The sequence below is a fragment of the Neolamprologus brichardi genome, chromosome 11, assembly GCF_056152115.1.
Source record: "Neolamprologus brichardi isolate AB-2024 chromosome 11, ASM5615211v1, whole genome shotgun sequence".
NCBI classification, from domain to species: domain Eukaryota; kingdom Metazoa; phylum Chordata; class Actinopteri; order Cichliformes; family Cichlidae; genus Neolamprologus; species Neolamprologus brichardi.
Genome location: NC_142114.1, coordinates 10,339,717 through 10,362,078, shown reverse-complemented (window position 1 = coordinate 10,362,078; position 22,362 = coordinate 10,339,717). Strand labels below are relative to the sequence as shown.

At 38.1% G+C, this 22,362-nt stretch overlaps 1 protein-coding gene across 1 annotated transcript; it reads left to right on the top strand.

Annotated features, from left to right (window-relative positions):
- Positions 1-5,257: 5,257 nt before the first annotated feature.
- On the top strand, positions 5,258-20,885 carry LOC148100497 (uncharacterized). The gene is made up of 12 exons (XM_087847912.1): positions 5,258-5,375; positions 5,627-5,786; positions 5,922-6,114; positions 8,351-8,407; positions 9,438-9,515; positions 10,614-10,670; positions 11,230-11,286; positions 12,320-12,376; positions 12,942-12,998; positions 14,115-14,171; positions 14,731-14,787; positions 20,820-20,885. The coding sequence occupies exons 1-12, from the start codon at positions 5,258-5,260 to the stop codon at positions 20,883-20,885; spliced, it is 1,014 nt and encodes a 337-aa protein (XP_087704038.1).
- The last annotated feature ends 1,477 nt before the right edge of the window (positions 20,886-22,362 follow it).

The following is a 22,362-nucleotide window of genomic DNA, read 5'->3' as shown; positions in this document are numbered from 1 at the left end:
GATAAATAATATAATGAACTCAGAACCCTGGGTCAACGACCCAGGCATCCTAACAAAGACAGGATATTTCTAACTTTAGAGATGTTGCACAAATGGAAGAAAGCAGTCTTACATATTTGTTTAATATGTACATTGAAAGACATATTCTGGTCAAAAATGACTCCAAGGTTCATCACAGTGTTACTGGAGGCCAAGGTAATGCCATCCAGAGTAAGAATCTGGTTAGATACCATATTTCTAAGATTTTCAGGGCCGAATACAATAACCTCAGTTTGATCTGAATTAAGAAGCAGAAAGTTTGAGGCCATCCAGGTCTTTATGTCTTTAAGACATTCCTGCAGTTTAACTCATTGGTGTGTGTTATATCGCTTCATGGATAGATAAAGTTGTGTTTCATCTGCATAGCAGTGAAAATGTATGCTATGCCTTCTGATGATACTGCCTAAGGGAAGCATGTATAATGTAAACAGAATTGGTCCTAGCACTGAACCCTATGGAACTCCATAATTAACCTCAGTGTGTGAAGACAACTCTCCATTTACGTGAACAAATTGGAGTCTATTAGTCTATTAGTCTATTGACCTCCTGACCCAGTATGAACCTTCCAGATCCCTCAGGTCATCTGGATCCGTTTTTTTATCAGTTCCCAGAGTCAGAACCAGACATGGAGAAGCTGCATTCAGCTTTTATGCTCCATATATCTGGAACAAACTCCCAGAAAGCCTCAGATCAGCTGAAACACTCAGTTTATTTAAATCCAGGTTGAAGACTCACCTATTCTCAGCTGCATTTGAATAAAGCACCAAATCCACACTTTTAAGCTTAAATTTCAAAACTTATATTTTAACTACTGATTTTATCTAGTGTTCTGATTTTATCTACTGTTTTTTAATCAATTTTAAATCATGCTGTTTTGGTTTTTTAATGTCTCTGTAAAGCACTTTAAATCACCTTGTTGTTGAATTGTGCTATATAAATAAACTTGCCTTGCCTATTGTTGGTGTATAAATAACATTGAATTGAATCAATCAAATCCACAAATCAAATCAATCATATGCAACTGGAAATCTGCAATTTCAACAAAGATCAGTATATCAATAGAAATCATTACCATCCAATATCTCCTAACATATTCTGAAATCTTTTTTCCTTGATCACAAATACTTGAGTCATGATGAATATGTGGCTCTTTATATCTGTATTGATAAAAAAGAGCCACTATAATGCTAATCTATGTTAAGATTACAAGGATGCACACTTACAAGTCCTTTCTTTCAAATCCTTCTGTGCTGCCATTTTAAGTATAAAGACTGCAGCCGCTTCCTGATAGCACATCTCTTAAGAGTTTTCTTACAGCAGTTGTGCCAGCAAGTGAAATATAAAATAAAAAATTAGAATTGTTCTTTCTTCAACAACACTGATTTACTCATATTTTTCCCATACATATCTGTTTTAATCTGTCATTTAATCACAGGAGAAGCCAATGTAAATTGTAGAGAGTCGTCTCTTCTGCCATAATCTGATAGAGTAGCAGCATTAGAGCCAGGGATTAAAAAAGTTCAACATGCATAAAGAAGGCTGACACTGTTCTGGAACTACCTTTTGAGCCCTGGTACTGGGGGCAAAAAGGAGTTAGATCCCGTTTAATCAGCTGTAAGACAAGCTCACTAATATTAAGTCCTGGCATACATGGTATCCATAGAGACCTGTGAATCTCAGCTAAACGCTCATATTATCCATTTCTACCATTTCTACAACCACCAAACACAAACACAAAAGCAGTTACACCATTTCATGAAATGTCAGTAAACAAACACAGTGGAGCCTCATCAGCACGGAGCCTCAGCTAACCAAACAAACAATACATGGTTTTGAAAAGAAAGCTCTTACAGATTCCAGAACTGCAAGCTTCGTCACACTCTGACCAAAAATCAACAAACCAGCCGTAAAATCAGACCACAATATTTTTACGATCAATAATCAGTAACGTTATAATTGGACTTTGCTTGTTGTTTCCAATGTTTAAACATCTATATTGGACTACAGAATGTTTCCTTCTCCCACAATGCCTTGGAGCTGTTTACTATTTTTTTTAAAAATTATCATTTTCTGCCCAGTTACAGACATTTGATTGGACCAGGGTGAGGTCACGCATTTTTTTTTGGCCTTGCAACTTCTGATTGGTGGGACTGACGTGACCATGGCCATATTACTGTGATTTTATTAGCTCAAACAATTAAAAAGAGATGTCAATCAACACAAATCGGACAATAGAAGCCGAAGTTACAGCCCCTCTGAATTTAGAGGGAAACCTTTTTAGGTATGTAAATAAAGTTAAATCATTTCTGTTCAATACCTAAGAAATTTCAACTCACAAAAGGTGCCAAAATGTGCCAAATACCTGGCTTTCTATTCCTTTAAAGTGCTGTAATTTTTCACTGTTTTACTTCAGAAGTAGTCATCTTTGCACAGATAATGTTAATACGTTGATTACTGTCTTGATGCATGCTCAAACATCCAGGTAAGTAATTCTTGATTATATGGCTTACTGTTTATATGAACAGGGTGTACATTTAAGTCCAATTTTCTGTATGATCAACATGGATCAACTGTAACATCTCAAATTTTCTGGCTTTGATGCTCAACCTGTTGGTAGGCAGCTCTGAACACCACATCCAGAACAACTTGTCGAGAAGGTGAGAGATGCCATTATGGAGGCAGATGAAACAATGGTCTTGTACAATGTTGCACCTCTTACTTCACTTGTGTTCCAGTCACTGAAGAATAGGTAGTTCATAACTTGTACATGGAAGAAGTGGAAAAGAGATCTTTGTTATCCTACCCTGGAACACCACCAAGTCATTGGTTCAGGTATGTGGATGACACCTAGCTGAAAATTAAATCTCAGGATGTACCACAAGTAATGGATCACATTAACTCAGTGGATTAACACATCAAATTCACCAGGGAGGATATGAGTGATAAAACGTTTCTCCCATTGAAAATGCTACGTCCAGAAGAACTTAATCAACCTTTTGGGATTTACTTATCTGGATGATCGAGCATGCATCAAGACATGCAAATAGCAGTTTTTCCCATAAAAAAAAGTAACCCATTCTACTGCATTGACCTGTATACACATGTTCAAAGGTGAACTCTTTTGATATCATTGTACACAGCATTTTTTGGAGAGATTTGTTCTCCACATCACCCTCAAAAACACTGTGCAAAAAGAAAAGTTTGTACATGGAGACACTATGGTGGGGGCTGTCTTACACCATAAGGTAGTGGTAGACTTTATTTAATTGTAGGATAAATGAATGGAGAAGTGTACCTGGACAGTTGTTCAAAAGAATCTGAAGAAAAGACAAGTGTGGATTTTCAGGCAAGACAATAATCCCAATCACAGAGTATAGAAAACTTTCAATTGGATTGAGAGAAATAAACCAATTATGAGCCCTCTGGTAACCTGATTTGCTTTGTATTCCCAAAGCGAGAGCTGTGTTTGCATTCTTGACACAAAGCTGAAGTTGTTCCCAGGGAAGGTTAAACTCTGCCTAGGCTGACCTTTGTCACGGATTCTGTTGGTGGTTTTCATGGATGAAATGGTGTCTGGTTTGTGAACCTTGGGGTCTCATCTTTGGAAAATGACATGGTACTTCAGGCTTCTTAAGGCCATGACCTTCAGTGTGCACTAGAGTGGTTTGCAGCTGAGTGTGAAGCGGCTGTGATTAGAGTTAGCTCCTCTAGGTCTATGGTACTGTGCAGAGCTCTGTCATCTGAGGGGTGCTTGAAAGAGAGACACTGCTCCACCACATCAAAATGACCAGGATGCCTACTGGGTGCCTCCCTGGGCATATTCCACTGACTGGGATCTCTCTGGGGAAGATCTAGAGCTTGTTGGAGAGACTAAGATAAAGTGTTTATTACCTAATTTAAGTCTTTACATATTTTAGACTGTTTTTAAACATAGAAAATAGTGTGAAATAAAATGCAGCAAAACAAAAAAACTTATAATACTAGAACATTTAAAAGGTAAAAGTAATACTTAAATTAACAGTGGAATAGTAAGGCATCTCTTATATTTCTCATTTGACAATTTTATTCACTGTGTACAAAACCCCGAACATTAGTTCCTCTATACTTTATAGCAAGGAAACTGAGAAATTACATTTAGAAATTGATTTAATTTTTGCAGATTAATATATTGATTTTTTTTAAAAAATTTTGATAAGTTAAACAGTGATTAAAATAATAATTAATTAAATTAATAATTAAAATAATACTGAACTGACTGATTGAACATCTTTAAGTGCATAATCATAATCTTGCCATTAGGCTTTGCAAAAAGCGTTGGTTTCTCCGATTTTTTTTTTTTTTTTTAGATATGTGGGCGGGGCGGGGCAGGGTGCGGCAAGCGCCTGCCGGTAGGCGGGCGGGAGGCGCGCGAAAGGGAGAGGCGCGAAGGAGAGGCGCGAAAGAAGAGGCGGGTGGGGGAGGGTCACAATAGCTTTGGATCACAGTCATCGAGGTGACCATCGGAGAGCAGCAGCGCATGGAGCAGCTTTAAAGGTATGAAAATTAGCTTAAGACATTTAGTTTGTTATTGCCATGCCTTTAGGTTTCTGCTGAAAAGGAAATTACACGACAAAAAGAAATGTCAGTATTTTCTGTCTGAATGTAAGAAAGTTATTTCAAGATGAATGCTGATATTGGTTAGCTAGGTGTGCCCTTGATAAAGCCCAAACGAGCTAACATTGAAATCAGAGTAATAAAATGTAAGGGGGAATGATAACAAGACAATTTTCTCCAGATCGCTGATTTTTGCTGTCTTGTGAACAGCATTAGCGTGGTGACATTTTTTTGTTAGCTGTTTTCGTGGTGGCCTCGACACCAGCTTGAGCTTTTTTTTTTTCTTGACACCAGCCTGAGTTCGAGTCCTTTGCCCAGTGTCTTCCCCCTCTCTTTCTGCCCCGCTTTCCTGCCATTCTTTACTGAGTCAATCGAATAAAACAGAAAAAAGCCAAGAAAAAGTACAAATGTTAAATTTCAGTGTAATCTTTAATGTAATCATGAGATTTGATAGTGTGCTTTAGTAATTAACAAATATTTTTAATAATTTATCAAATATTTATATTTTATCATAAGCGTTTAAGAAAAGGCATACTGTATTTTAATTTGGAGTTGGTGAACACATGGAATAATTAGGTCTTTAAATCTCTTTTTACAGAAAAGAAATCTTGCATTTGATATTATGATGGAAACATCAGGTAGAAGAAGGAAAAGAGTTAATCCTCAACATGATGCAGAACACTATATTAAGCTGAAAACTGACAAGACTGGTCTAACAGAGCAATTCATCAGCCCATGCAAAGGTATAGTGTAATTTGTGCATTTTGATAATTACAGCAGGCATAATCAGTAACACTTTGCTCCTGTATGCAAATTAGACATTTAGTACTGATAACCTTGCTCATGTCATTTGCATTTATCAAGTGTTTATGTTATAGTTTTTTAATAGGCTGTGTAAAGAAGAGTAACTTTATTCATAAGTTTTAAAATGTCTTACAATTGGTGGAAACGTTTTTTTTTTTTTAAACTAGAGCAATATTTTCTTCTTTTAAAGGTCGTGGTGTAATTGCCTCACAGTTTTTCAAACAGGGGGAATTTGTTCTTGAATACTGTGGAGAACTTTGCAAAGCAGATCCTTATCTTGAAAAAAACAAGTTCAATGATATGGTGGAAGTGTTCTTATTTGATTTCAAATGGAAAGGAACCTCTTGGTGGTAAGACAATATTTCATGTTACAGTGTATTTTGGATCTATGCTATACTTAATACACTACTACAAATATCTATTTATGTAACATGCCACACAGTATGTTGATTTACTCTATTGTTGATGCGATTTTTTTCTTCAAGCATTGATGCTTCTGTTGAAGACAAGTCATTAGGAAGGCTTGTGAATGATGACCACCGAAGGCCTAGCTGTAAGATGAAAACAGTTGAAGTTGAAGGAAGGCCACATCTTTGCCTGTTTGCCTTACGTGACATTGACCCAGGAGAAGAAATAACTTATGACTACGGGAAAGCTGACTGGCCTTGGCGCAAGATGGTAAACTATTGCATTGCACTATTGCTGCACATGATGTCAAATAAGTCTAACTATATTTGATTTTGGCCCAAAGATATCACATAAACTGTACTGTTAAAACAGCTTAAATTTTAAACCTCTTCAAGTTTTTCTTAAACCTCTTCAGAACATGATGTTTTTATTTTTGAGTTGAAATACAAAGTATGTTTTGTATTTCGATGAGATAATAGTATTTAATATCAGTGAATATACTCGTATGGTGGGGTGTGGTCTGTGGGGCCGCTGCATTGGCTCATCACGCTGACCATGCATTAAAGCCTGTACTGGGTCCTTACTGACTTGTTGTTGTCATTTTGTACAGGACACCACTGAAGAGCTGCTTCTGTGTTTGTTTGTTGAGACGACAACCAGAAATAAAAATGTTGAGGGGTGGGGAGGAGGGGTTGAGCCACCTTGTCGGTCTTTTTATTTCTGGTTGTTGTCTCAACACACACAGCTTTTCAGCAGTGTTAGCACATAATGTGTTCTCATCAGTATCTAATGAGCATCTTATGAGTAGCCTTAGTTCAGTTTGCCATTTACTGTCCTCACTTAGGTTAAAGCAGAGTGTATTTGTGTTAGAAACGTCCCCAAAAGTTATAAGTGTGAGGCCTAATGATGACTGTAGTTGGTGATGTTTTTGTAGTTGTAAGTGAAGTCATGTCTCTGTTTTCAGGATAAATCTACCTATGAGATCAGCAGCCAAACCGGCGATCTTGAACAATGCACTCAGGTAAGTGTTATGTTCTCATCAGTATCTTATGAGTAGCCTTAGTTCAGTTTGCCATTTACTGTCCTCACTTAGGTTAAAGCAGAGTGTATTTGTGTTAGAAACGTCCCCAAAAGTTATAAGTGTGAGGCCTAATGATGACTGTAGTTGATGATGTTTTTGTACTTGTTAGTAGGGGTGGGTTTTAATAATTGATTCATTGATTACAATCGATTCTGGCTTGGATAACGTGATATCGATTCATTAAAATCCAGAATCGATTTTTTTATATGTATTTTGCCCAAAATCATCCTCCATCTTATTGGATTCAATTTCACATTTGAAGTCTGTGAGAATAGTTTGCAGCCTTGTCTTATTAGTCATTTCTACACAGACTCCATGAAATGCACAGATGCGGGCACGCACAACACGAAGCACACGGTCAATTTAGGGGAGCCTTAGGTTAAAGCAGAGTGTATTTGTGTTAGAAACGGTGTTACTGGTGTTTTTAAAAGTTATGTTTGACTTTATGACTTTCTGTGTTGTTTCTGGGATGCTTAGGACTAAAATTGCACTGCTGGAAATAGTTTATTTTGATGCATATGCTGCTTTTTTTGCAAATTTGCACTATAATATTTATTTTCATTTTTCCTGCAGTGTATAAAAATTGGTGTATTTCAAAAATAAAACTATGAAGACACTCAAAATAAATTTCCTGTGGTGGGACACTATTTTGTGCAACTTTTTTGTATTTACAGTTTTGCGGGATAAGCCTCTTAAATTTCTCTAACTAGAAATATATGTTAAAAACAAAAACGATTTTCAATTTTTTTGTAGTTTATTGCACTTTTTTGCAATTTATGTAATTACTATGCACTTAATGCAGACATATTATTAAAATCTGGGCTATAATAGTTGTATTGATGTATAGCAACTTGAAATGCTCCCAAAAATGGCTCCACAGCATGTAAAAATATAATATAAGCTCTGGCGGACTTGGTTCTATGGTAGGTCTTAAAGGGTTAAAGCAGAGTGTATATGTGTTAGAAACGTCCCCAAAAGTTATAAGTGTGAGGCCTAATGATGACTGTAGTTGATGATGTTTTTGTAGTTGTTAGTAGGGGTGGGTTTTAATAATTGATTCATTGATTAAAATTGATTCTGGCTTGGATAACGTGATATCGATTCATTAAAATCCAGAATCGATTTTTTTTTATATGTATTTTGCCCAAAATCATCCTCCATCTTATTGGATTCAATTTCACATTTGAAGTCTGTGAGAATAGTTTGCAGCCTTGTCTTATTAGTCATTTCTACACAGACTCCATGAAATGCACAGATGCGGGCACGCACAACACGAAGCACACGGTCAATTTAGGGGAGCCTTAGGTTAAAGCAGAGTGTATTTGTGTTAGAAACGTCCCCAAAAGTTATAAGTGTGAGGCCTAATGATGACTGTAGTTGGTGATGTTTTTGTAGTTGTAAGTGAAGTCATGTCTCTGTTTTCAGGATAAGTCTACTCTTGAGATCAGCAGCCAAACCGGCGATCTTGAACACTGCACTCAGGTAAGTGTTACGTTCTCATCAGTATCTTATGAGTAGCCTTAGTTCAGTTTGCCATTTACTGTCCTCACTTAGGTTAAAGCAGAGTGTATTTGATCCCCTCTATGGTGTGGTGTATAGGTAAGGAGATTCACATATGTACTACCTCCTGTTACCCTTGTACCATTTTGGGCCCCATTGACTCCCATTATAATCACATATTTTCCATATACTGTAATCCTGACATGTGATAAGGCTTTTCTCGTGAATACCTAATGGATCTAAGCCTCTGCCTTCAAAATAAAGTAAAAATAGGTTTTGGATCAAATGAGCACAATATTAGGTACAGCACCACCATAGACACTTTCAGTGGTTTTGAATGCAGGACATGGTTATCTTACCTTGCAAAATACATGGTAATAAAACGGCTAATCACCATAAAATAGTCTTGATGTAGTGGAACTGATATAAGAGATTGGTGTGAATGTGATTGAGAATATATATATACTGTGTGTGTGTGTCGGTGGCAAACAAAACGGCCCGTAGAGCCGCCTCCTTGAAGTGAACAACTGAAGCCTGCCCCGTTTTTTTTTTCCTTTCTCTAAATCTCTCTAAATGTTTTTTTTTTTTTTGCTTCACTCTGCACATGAGCCTTGTGTTTGCTCTGAGCAGCGAGGGGACGAATGCAAAAGCAGCCACGTGTTTGTTGAGCAGAGGGGGGAGGAGCAGTCGTTACACTCCCAGTGGCACATCAACAGAGCTGGAGGGAGAGAGAGAGAGATCCTTCTCCATCTTATTGGATTCAAGTGCACATTTGAAGTCTGACAATAGTTTGCAGCTTTGTCTTACTAGTCATTTCTACACAGACACCATGAAATGCACAGACGCGGGCACGCACAACACGAAGCGCACGGTCAATTTAGGGGAGGCTTAGGTTAAAGCAGAGTGTATTTGTGTTAGAAACGTCCCCAAAAGTTATAAGTGTGAGGCCTAATGATGACTGTAGTTGGTGATGTTTTTGTAGTTGTAAGTGAAGTCATGTCTCTGTTTTCAGGATAAATCTACCTATGAGATCAGCAGCCAAACCGGCGATCTTGAACACTGCACTCAGGTAAGTGTTATGTTCTCATCAGTATCTTATGAGTAGCCTTAGTTCAGTTTGCCATTTACTGTCCTCACTTAGGTTAAAGCAGAGTGTATTTGTGTTCGAAACGTCCCCAAAAGTTATAAGTGTGAGGCGTAATGATGACTGTAGTTGATGATGTTTTTGTAGTTGTTAGTAGGGGTGGGTTTTAATAATTGATTCATTGATTAAAATCGATTCTGGCTTGGATAACGTGATATCGATTCATTAAAATCCAGAATCGATTTTTTTTATATGTATTTTGCCCAAAATCATCCTCCATCTTATTGGATTCAATTTCACATTTGAAGTCTGTGAGAATAGTTTGCAGCCTTGTCTTATTAGTCATTTCTACACAGACTCCATGAAATGCACAGATGCGGGCACGCACAACATGAAGCACACGGTCAATTTAGGGGAGCCTTAGGTTAAAGCAGAGTGTATTTGTGTTAGAAACGGTGTTACTGGTGTTTTTAAAAGTTATGTTTGACTTTATGACTTTCTGTGTCGTTTCTGGGATGCTTAGGACTAAAATTGCACTGCTGGAAATAGTTTATTTTGATGCATATGCTGCTTTTTTTGCAAATTTGCACTATAATATTTATTTTCATTTTCCTGCAGTATATAAAAATTGGTGTATTTCAAAAATAAAACTATGAAGACACTTAAAATAAAATTCCTGTGGTGGGAAACTATTTTGTGCAACTTTTTTGTATTTACAGTTTTGAGGGATAAGCCTCTTAAATTTCTCTAACTAGAAATATATGTTAAAAAAACAAAAACGATTTTCAATTTTTTTGTAGTTTATTGCACTTTCTTGCAATTTATGTAATTTCTATGCACTTAATGCATACGTATTATTAATATTTGGGCTATAATGGTTGTATTGATGTATAGCAACTTGAAATGCTCCCAAAAATGGCTCCACAGCATGTAAAAATATAATATAAGCTCTGGCGGACTTGGTTCTATGGTAGGTCTTAAAGGGTTAAAGCAGAGTGTATATGTGTTAGAAACGTCCCCAAAAGTTATAAGTGTGAGGCCTAATGATGACTGTAGTTGGTGATGTTTTTGTAGTTGTAAGTGAAGTCATGTCTCTGTTTTCAGGATAAGTCTACTCTTGAGATCAGCAGCCAAACCGGCGATCTTGAACACTGCACTCAGGTAAGTGTTATGTTCTCATCAGTATCTTATGAGTAGCCTTAGTTCAGTTTGCCATTTACTGTCCTCACTTAGGTTAAAGCAGAGTGTATTTGTGTTAGAAACGTCCCCAAAAGTTATAAGTGTGAGGCCTAATGATGACTGTAGTTGATGATGTTTTTGTAGTTGTTAGTAGGGGTGGGTTTTAATAATTGATTCATTGATTAAAATCGATTCTGGCTTGGATAACGTGATATCGATTCATTAAAATCCAGAATCGATTTTTTTTATATGTATTTTGCCCAAAATCATCCTCCATCTTATTGGATTCAATTTCACATTTGAAGTCTGTGAGAATAGTTTGCAGCCTTGTCTTATTAGTCATTTCTACACAGACTCCATGAAATGCACAGATGCGGGCACGCACAACACGAAGCACACGGTCAATTTAGGGGAGCCTTAGGTTAAAGCAGAGTGTATTTGTGTTAGAAACGTCCCCAAAAGTTATAAGTGTGAGGCCTAATGATGACTGTAGTTGGTGATGTTTTTGTAGTTGTAAGTGAAGTCATGTCTCTGTTTTCAGGATAAGTCTACTCTTGAGATCAGCAGCCAAACCGGCGATCTTGAACACTGCACTCAGGTAAGTGTTACGTTCTCATCAGTATCTTATGAGTAGCCTTAGTTCAGCTTGCCATTTACTGTCCTCACTTAGGTTAAAGCAGAGTGTATTTGATCCCCTCTATGGTGTGGTGTATAGGTAAGGAGATCCACATATGTACTACCTCCTGTTACCCTTGTACCATTTTGGGCCCCTTTGACTCCCATTATAATCACATATTTTCCATATACTGTAATCCTGACATGTGATAAGGCTTTTCTCGTGAATACCTAATGGATCTAAGCCTCTGCCTTCAAAATAAAGTAAAAATAGGTTTTGGATCAAATGAGCACAATATTAGGTACAGCACCACCATAGACACTTTCAGTGGTTTTGAATGCAGGACATGGTTATCTTACCTTGCAAAATACATGGTAATAAAACGGCTAATCACCATAAAATAGTCTTGATGTAGTGGAACTGATATAAGAGATTGGTGTGAATGTGATTGAGAATATATATATACTGTGTGTGTGTGTGTCGGTGGCAAACAAAACGGCCCGTAGAGCCGCCTCCTTGAAGTGAACAACTGAAGCCTGCCCCGTTTTTTTTTTCCTTTCTCTAAATCTCTCTAAATGTTTTTTTTTTTTTTTGCTTCACTCTGCACATGAGCCTTGTGTTTGCTCTGAGCAGCGAGGGGACGAATGCAAAAGCAGCCACGTGTTTGTTGAGCAGAGGGGGGAGGAGCAGTCGTTACACTCCCAGTGGCACATCAACAGAGCTGGAGGGAGAGAGAGAGAGATCCTTCTCCATCTTATTGGATTCAAGTGCACATTTGAAGTCTGACAATAGTTTGCAGCTTTGTCTTACTAGTCATTTCTACACAGACACCATGAAATGCACAGATGCGGGCACGCACAACACGAAGCACACGGTCAATTTAGGGGAGGCTTAGGTTAAAGCAGAGTGTATTTGTGTTGGAAACGTCCCCAAAAGTTATAAGTGTGAGGCCTAATGATGACTGTAGTTGGTGATGTTTTTGTAGTTGTAAGTGAAGTCATGTCTCTGTTTTCAGGATAAATCTACCTATGACATCAGCAGCCAAACCGGCGATCTTGAACAATGCACTCAGGTAAGTGTTATGTTCTCATCAGTATCTTATGAGTAGCCTTAGTTCAGTTTGCCATTTACTGTCCTCACTTAGGTTAAAGCAGAGTGTATTTGTGTTAGAAACGTCCCCAAAAGTTATAAGTGTGAGGCGTAATGATGACTGTAGTTGATGATGTTTTTGTAGTTGTTAGTAGGGGTGGGTTTTAATAATTGATTCATTGATTAAAATCGATTCTGGCTTGGATAACGTGATATCGATTCATTAAAATCCAGAATCGATTTTTTTTTTATATAAATGTACTTTGCCCAAAATCATCCTCCATCTTATTGGTTTCAATTTCACATTTGAAGTCTGTGAGAATAGTTTGCAGCCTTGTCTTATTAGTCATTTCTACACAGACTCCATGAAATGCACAGATGCGGGCACGCACAACACGAAGCACACGGTCAATTTAGGGGAGCCTTAGGTTAAAGCAGAGTGTATTTGTGTTAGAAACGTCCCCAAAAGTTATAAGTGTGAGGCCTAATGATGACTGTAGTTGGTGATGTTTTTGTAGTTGTAAGTGAAGTCATGTCTCTGTTTTCAGGATAAGTCTACTCTTGAGATCAGCAGCCAAACCGGCGATCTTGAACACTGCACTCAGGTAAGTGTTACGTTCTCATCAGTATCTTATGAGTAGCCTTAGTTCAGTTTGCCATTTACTGTCCTCACTTAGGTTAACCCTTTAAAACCGGTCAGAGCGGGCACGCTCCGTTTTGCGCAACTACTTTTAAATCCTTGTAGAACTGCAACCACGTAAGCTAGCGCAATAATTGTTTTTTGCAATATGAAACCGGAGGAGTTGTACTTACATCTTATGCCATCAGCTATTCCTAGGTCACGGTTTCTTTCCACATATAGCTTTGCAAAAACGGCATAAAAAGCTCTTGCATCAACAAAAACATAATATTCCAGAAACACGCTTTGCCGATCCGATCAGCTGTTCATAACACTTCGTACGTTAGAATAGACGTCAGCTTGAGCTATTGCATGTCCTCCATTACCTGCCCGAAACCGGAAGTGACGTCATTTTTGCGGAAATGTAGTTTTTTACCATCAGGGCCTCATGAGCCTATACTGGTGTTTTTAAAAGTTATGTTTGACTTTATGACTTTCTGTGTTGTTTCTGGGATGCTTAGGACTAATATTGCACTGCTGGAAATAGTTTATTTTGATGCATATGCTGCTTTTTTTGCAAATTTGCACTATAATATTTATTTTCATTTTCCTGCAGTATATAAAAATTGGTGTATTTCAAAAATAAAACTATGAAGACACTTAAAATAAAATTCCTGTGGTGGGAAACTATTTTGTGCAACTTTTTTGTATTTACAGTTTTGAGGGATAAGCCTCTTAAATTTCTCTAACTAGAAATATATGTTAAAAAAACAAAAACGATTTTAAATTTTTTTGTAGTTTATTGCACTTTCTTGCAATTTATGTAATTTCTATGCACTTAATGCATACGTATTATTAATATTTGGGCTATAATGGTTGTATTGATGTATAGCAACTTGAAATGCTCCCAAAAATGGCTCCACAGCATGTAAAAATATAATATAAGCTCTGGCGGACTTGGTTCTATGGTAGGTCTTAAAGGGTTAAAGCAGAGTGTATATGTGTTAGAAACGTCCCCAAAAGTTATAAGTGTGAGGCCTAATGATGACTGTAGTTGGTGATGTTTTTGTAGTTGTAAGTGAAGTCATGTCTCTGTTTTCAGGATAAGTCTACTCTTGAGATCAGCAGCCAAACCGGCGATCTTGAACACTGCACTCAGGTAAGTGTTATGTTCTCATCAGTATCTTATGAGTAGCCTTAGTTCAGTTTGCCATTTACTGTCCTCACTTAGGTTAAAGCAGAGTGTATTTGTGTTAGAAACGTCCCCAAAAGTTCTAAGTGTGAGGCCTAATGATGACTGTAGTTGATGATGTTTTTGTAGTTGTTAGTAGGGGTGGGTTTTAATAATTGATTCATTGATTAAAATCGATTCTGGCTTGGATAACGTGATATCGATTCATTAAAATCCAGAATCGATTTTTTTTATATGTATTTTGCCCAAAATCATCCTCCATCTTATTGGATTCAATTTCACATTTGAAGTCTGTGAGAATAGTTTGCAGCCTTGTCTTATTAGTCATTTCTACACAGACTCCATGAAATGCACAGATGCGGGCACGCACAACACGAAGCACACGGTCAATTTAGGGGAGCCTTATGTTAAAGCAGAGTGTATTTGTGTTAGAAACGTCCCCAAAAGTTATAAGTGTGAGGCCTAATGATGACTGTAGTTGGTGATGTTTTTGTAGTTGTAAGTGAAGTCATGTCTCTGTTTTCAGGATAAGTCTACTCTTGAGATCAGCAGCCAAACCGGCGATCTTGAACACTGCACTCAGGTAAGTGTTACGTTCTCATCAGTATCTTATGAGTAGCCTTAGTTCAGTTTGCCATTTACTGTCCTCACTTAGGTTAAAGCAGAGTGTATTTGTGTTAGAAATGTCCCCAAAAGTTATAAGTCTGAGGCCTAATAATAATAACAACAGTCGATCATATTTGTCAAAGCTGAACCCAGGGCAAACTAAGCTAAATTAGTGGTTTTAGCTAACAGCTACAATAAGCATAACAGTTACTGTTAGGCTGTCATTTGTTTACATGATGCTTTTTCTTATACATGCAATACATTTATTACCTAACTAATTTAACAAAGTTCTGTCCATACAAGTACTGTGTAATTGAAAACTCAAAGATTGTTTATTATTGTTAAATATGTCTGCTATATAATGAATTTCTGTATCTTCATAGCCACTACATTATTCTGATGATTTCTCCTTGGAGAGGACCAGGGAAACTCTGGAAAATGCACAGAAGGTAGCTGAAGTAATGGTAACAAGTCTTTGAATTTAAACAAGTACACTGCTTTGCAGTTTAGGTTTGTTTTAATATTAATTTTCATATCCCTCTTAAAAAAATACCCTATGCAACCTTTTTTACTAAATGACATATTTTTTTTTTTCAGTAATTCCAGTGTTGAATTTTATGCTATAACCAGTATTACTTTTACAGTTCAATATTTCCTTATTTGGTTTTATAGATATCAAAAATATGTTGTAATAATATGATACTTTTAGAAATTCCGTTTTTGTTTTTTGTCCATCGTTTAAGGCTGCAGTTCCTCCTATAGTTGCCACAACATCATTACTTCAACCAGCATCTGAGAATTGCTTCGTTGAATACTCAAAAAAGAGGTCCTCAAGACAAAAACAGGTGGAAAATGTTTAATATACATGTTTTATTTATCTTTAAATGGTTCTAACTTTTAATCTGTCACAAAAAATACTTCTATCATGTCTTAAAACTTAAAGAGATGTTATTTTTTTCCCCCAAGGTCTCAACATATACAGAAACGTCTTCTGATGAATCCGATCACACAGACTATAGTGATGTTGATTATGTTCCAGACACTGAAGGAAGTTCCTCTCAGCTAGATGAAGATGAACCTCTTTATCCAACTGCACAGAAGTCTCTGCCTTCTCTGCAATACCCTGATTTATCTCCACAAAAACTAGATAATTATTCAGAAATTTTAAATAAAGGGAATGGTGCCACAACTTTTAAGAAGAGGATCTCAAAAACTCCAAGAAAGAGAAAGCTCTCGTCCCACAGTGCAACAAATAGCAATGAAAGTACACCGAAGAAAAGTAGAACTGAACAGATTTTGGACTCAATCAAAGTGTTACCACCTTCAAAGTCTGGAAGTCGCCGTGTGTATGATAAGAGAAACTATTGTTTGTTTTGTCTCCAACCTACATCAAAAATTGCACGACACCTGGAGACTGTACATAAAAATAAGGAAGAGGTTGCTCGTGCATTTCAATATCCCAAAAATTCAAGAGAGAGACGCAATAGGTTGAACATCCTTAGAAGACGTGGAAATTTTGCCCATAATGCCAGTGTTGTGAAGAGGGGGGCTGGTGAGCTACAGGCCTGCTATAGACCAAAGAAATCCACAGAGGGCATTAATTACATTCATTGTTATCACTGCCAGGGACTCTATTCTAAGAAAACACTGTGGAAGCACATGAGAATATGCCCAGCAAAGAAAGAAAGTGAAGAAAACTCCCAGAGTGGGAAGCAGTGGGTTCGATCCAAATGTGCACTGAAAACTGCTGTTGCTCGTGACATTGGAGAGGGCTTGAAAACTGTGATTTCCTGCATGAAATATGACGAGGTAACTCAATTAATCCAAAATGACCAACTTCTTCTTCAGTTTGGACAGCACCTTTATGATCTAAATGGTTCAAGAAAGAACAGACATGACTACATAAGGCAAAGGCTTAGGGAACTTGGGCGACTGCTGCTTATAGCTCAGAAGAATACCCCCATTCAAAAAGCAGAGGAACTGATTTATCCTGCAAACTTCAACCATTTGATATCTGCAGTGAAAGAGGTGGCTGGGTACAGTCCTGAAAGAAATACGTTCCAGAAACCTACCTTAGCTCTAAAAATTGGCAACAATCTGGGAATTATCTGTGAGCTTGTAGAGACTGACAATTTGTCCTTAGAAGACAGAGACTCAAGCCTTGTGCAATTTGCCAGAGAATTTAAGGCTATCAAAAATTTTAGATGGAAGGGACTGATCACCAGAGGTGCAACAACAACCATGAAGGAGTCTAAGTGGAATGCACCACAGATTTTACCTTTAACAGATGATGTCAAATGCTTGGATCGCCATATGGAGACTGTTAAAAGCGGTGCGGAAAGAATGCTGAGGTTGACTCCAACTCCATACAGCTATGCAATGCTTGCCAAAGTGACACTTGCTCAAGTGATCATTTTTAACAGAAGAAGAGAAGGAGAGGTATCAAGAATGGAGGTGTCCACCTTTAAAGACAGAAAAAAGTCAGAAATCAATATGGACATGGCGGCTTGTCTGACCTCACTTGAGAAAAAAATGTGTGATTTCTTCACCAGAGTAGAAATCCGTGGAAAACGAGGGAGAGGAGTTCCTATTCTCCTAAAACCATCAATGGTCTCTGCAATGGAGCTCCTTGTGAAAACTCGTGAATCTTGTGGCGTCCCCAAAGAGAACATTTACATGTTTGCTAGACCAGGAGCTTTATCTGCCTATCGAGGAAGAGACTGTATCCAAATGTTTGCAAAGGAGAGTGGAGCAAAACACCCTGAAATCTTAACATCAACAAGGCTCCGAAAACATATCGCAACAATGTCGCAGGTGCTTAATCTTCAAGAAAATGAAGCAGATCAACTAGCAGACTTTCTGGGTCATGACATACGTGTGCACAGGCAGTATTACCGGTTGCCTCAGGGAACACTTCAGCTTGCTAAGATGAGCAAATTGCTTTTGGCACTGGAGAATGGAACTGTTTCAAATTATAAAGGCCAAACACTTGATGATATTGAAATTGACCCTGAAGGTAAGAGTGTAAATTTTATTAGGATGCTCTAAAATATAATAATTTATTATTATTTTTAATTATTAAATGCTCTGGCGGTGTTTTATTTTCATTTAACCTTTAGAAAAAGTTGATCTGGAAAATTCAGATAACTCAAGCGATGAGAGTGAGCCTCTTCAATCAGCTCTGGAGGCAATAAAAACACCAGAGAATGAGACAATGGATCAGGATGGAGACAGAGGGCCAGGGACGTCTTCATCTCCAAGGACTTCTTTCAGTCCTCCCTTGAAAAACGGTACCGACCAATTTGTTTTGGCATAAACATAAACTTTATACATTGGCACAGAAAAATAAATATGGTTCAGTGAATTAATGAAGTGAAAAGGTGATGGGTCATGTGGTTATAAATGATTAAGTTTAGTTTAATTTCACCACTACTGAGGAAATTTTTGATGGTGACGATCATCAACTCGGCGAACAAATAATTTGGAATTCATCCAATATGCACGATTTTGCTTTTACTTTGAACAGGCTTGTGCCTACCTTTAAATCTTTTTAGACCGGTCTGTTGTCCGCCTCATATCAGATCATACCTTAAGCAGTGTTGGGAAGGTTACTTTTAAAATGTATTCCATTACAGATCACAGAATACATGCCCCAAAATGTATTCTGTTACGTATTCCGTTACTTTACTCAATGACAGTAACGTATTCTGAATACTTTGGATTACTTAATATATTATCATGTTTTTTACAACTACGTGAATGTACTATTGCTGTGTGATTTATTACTATTACTGAAGGTCCGCGGCTCTGAACCGTAGTAAAGGGACCTCTGACTAATACGGCGGGGTCCGTGTCGGCTCATAGCCAAAAACTAGCTTTACTTTGTTGTGTGGGTCAACTTTTCTTGCGAGAGACAGAGAGAGGCGTTGAAAGGCTGCTCCAACGGAACTTATTGTTTTCGGAGCAAAACACGAACACAGTGTACAGTCGAGTCTTAATAGCTTACTTACAACTGGGCTCGTCAGGCTCTCTTCTTGGCTGCAGTGGTTATTATTATATTTACATGCTTCCAGCTCCCGTTATTGCTCGATGACAGCTCGTACTTTTCCTTTTTCTCCCTCCTCTTGCTCACAGACACATAACGTGTTTGGCGGTCCATTCTCCCTGCAACACAGACTACACTGCCCATGAGGCTACATTCTTTAGAGCTATACCTGTAGCATTCTGCCTGTTAGCTTAGCACAACAACAACAAAAAGGCGCTCTCTCACCCAGGAAACACACAGGTCGTGTCCAAATTCATGGGCTGCATCCTCCTGAGGCCGCATTTGTAGACCGATTACGTCACAGCAACGCACCAAAGGCTGTCCAAATTCATAGACTCCTCCGAATGCAGCCGACAAATGCGTCCTCCTTTTCCCCGAATTTGAAGGATGGGTCGGGTGTGTCCTTCGTGGCCCACCATATCCCAGAATTCATAGCGCGGCCCAGCCAATTCCAGTTCCCAGCAATGGCGGCCGCTACTAAGTTTTAAAATTACTCTTATTATTCTTTCTGAGTCACAAAATAAACTTTTAACATATATTAAGGTGAGAAAGTAGCTGTGTATACTTCAAATATCTGCTCGGTTTATCAAGATATCGCATATTTGCAAAAGTGCTTCGATGTTTTCGGAGACGTCTGTTACCCACCAGCTCGATAGCTAGGGAGCTCGAGGGTTACTGAAGCCGCAGAGAACAGCACAACTCCCAGCACATCATTTTCAGATCACCGCGGACTTTCGCTACTCAGGTTAAACGTGATATATAAGTCACTTAGACAACCTAAAGATGTTATTGTTGGGCTTTTTTCAGTGTTTTATTTGTTCGTGAGTAAATCGGTTTGGCTGAGATTAAAGTTATTAGATTAGATAAAATAAAACTTTATTAATCCCCCGGGTGGTTTTCACACAGCTGAATAAATGTCAAATAGAAAACTGATTAAACCAAAGTGTGAGACGGTCGAGAATTTACTCCAGTGTCCTGTTATATTTTAGATAGCAAGGAGCAGACGGCCGAGTTTATTAAACTCCACCGAGACAGCGGTGACGCTAGTCAGAAGGCTGGACCGTCACATTTCACAGCCGTTTACTTCCGGCCTACCCGACCTTCTGAGGACCCGGCCCACGTAGACCGCAAAGGCTGGGTCCTCAGGAGGATGCAGCCCATGAATTTGGACACGACCACAGTCGCAGAGAGAGAGAGAGCGTCACCCTGTAACCATGGCAACCGTAACGCTGCCGTCTGGAACAACAGAACGTAGCTGTCAAACAAAACCCAAACAGTCCTCTTTAGTCCTGACTCACCACAATATGAAACAGGAAAGTACCGCAGTGTAATCCATTTATTTCAACAAAGTAACTGTATTCTAAATACCACCTTTTTAAACGGTAACTGTAACGGAATACAGTTGCTCATATTTTGTATTTTAAATACGTAACGGCGGTACATGTATTCCGTTACTCCCCAACACTGACCTTAAGGTCCAAATTAATCCTCTCAGCCGCAAAAGAACCCGGGTCACGGCACCAATTATTAAATTCAGTTCTTTGTATTCTTTTAACGGCTCAAAGTGGTCTAACTCAAAAAATGATCTTTAATTTTACATTTTCCGGAAAATGGAGACTAAGCACACAGACATCAGCTCAAGTCTGAAGCAGCAGCAGGCAGTCTGGTTATTTATATATTTCCTCTAGACGTCACGCACACTTTAAGTTTCGATCAAACACTCTACTTAGTTTCACTTTCTGCCTGCAGCTCATATGCTCTGCAAAAGCATGCAGTTTCCTATCAGCCTGCGACCTAGTTTACACTCAACGCTGGCCCTCTCTTATACGTAAAACAATATAATCAGCAAATAAGCACTAAGAATATATATTAAATACATGACATTCATTGAGTAGAGGAGGAAAACATTTGATATTGAAAAGGTTTTAAGCAGTGTATTGATGTCTGTTTTCTTTTCTTCAAAGGCAGCCGAGGTAACGCCAAATGTAAGTGGGAAGATCATGAGGTACGTGCAGTTGAAAGACACATGATGCGTTTCATCAACACATGCAAGGTGCCTCAGAAGCTGGACTGCACTCAATGCATCAATGCAGAACCCTATGCACTGAAAGACAGAAACTGGACTGGGGTAAAAAATTATGTTAGAAATCGCATTACTGCCTTAAAAAAAAAAGCTTGTGCAAAGGACTGAGGGCTGTTTGTGATTTCAGTGAGTTAAAATTTCCTGTTTCTCTGGTAAAATGGTTCTGAAGATGTTTTGAAGACGTTGCACTCAAAAAATTTCAGGTTCAGTAAGCAGGTGTAATTTTGTTGCCTACAACCTTTTCTCATTCTGAGAGGAAAAAAAACTTTTCAAGTTGACATTTTTTTCTTAACATGGTTTTCATTGTGTCCACTTCACACTCTATGAAATGTATTTGGAATCAAAGTTTTTTACATTTGCAGGTAGAAGCACTTAATGAATTGTTGTCTATTTTGTTGTTTCTTTGTTGCTGCAAGTTCCTGTGTATACATGAAGTGCATGTAAATTGCTAAAAACAACACGGTAGGAATAAAAGAATCAGAATATTTAAATGGTTCTGTGGCACAATAAGTTGTGATTTCTTTCATAATAAGTAATGACCTGACTTTGAAGTTCTGGCAAATCCATTGGATTCTGTCAAGTTAGCAAACCTAATTGCAATGAATATTGTTAGGTAGGGTAGAAAAAGATGACTTTTAACATTGTGACACTGAGCAGCAGCAGCATACTAAAACATTTCTAGATGGTTAAATCATAACATTACCTTGTACTTACTTTGATGAAGTAATAATCGCAAAATTGAAGTAAAATTGTTTGATTATGTGTGTATTGCTGAAGACCCCAAATGGAAGTAACGACCCCAAAAGTGGCATAACATAATTTGTGTATGCGTGTATTGCTGAAGACCCAAAAGGTAAGTATGGTCCCCAAAACTGACATAAAATAACTTGTGTATGTGTGTGTTGCTGAAGACCCCAAATGGAAGTAAGGTCCCCAAAAGTGGCATAAAATAGTTTGTGTATGTGTGTGTTGCTGAAGACCCCAAATGGAAGTAAGGTCCCCAAAAGTGGCATAAAATAGTTTGTGTATGTGTGTGTTGCTGAAGACCCCAAATGGAAGTAAGGTCCCCAAAAGTGGCATAAAATAGTTTGTTTATCTGTGTATCGCTGAAGACCCCAAAAGGGACATTAAAAATCCCCAGTCCCCAATGTGAGGGTAAAAATACTGTCTGAACAAATGTTGCTTAAAATGAAAATCTCAAGTGATTTTTTATTTCTGTGGTCTTGAAGGAGTAAAACTGAGTTGCCAGCTTGCTTCTAAACCATACAGAAAGTGGTGTCCCCAAAGGGTGGGAGTTAAGATGTGCGACCCCAAATGGGACTTAGGCGAGTGTGTGTGTGTGTGTGTGTGTGTGTGTGTGTGTGTGTGTGTGTGTGTGTGTGTGTGTGTGTGTGTGTGTGTGTGTGTGTGTGTGTGTGTGTGTG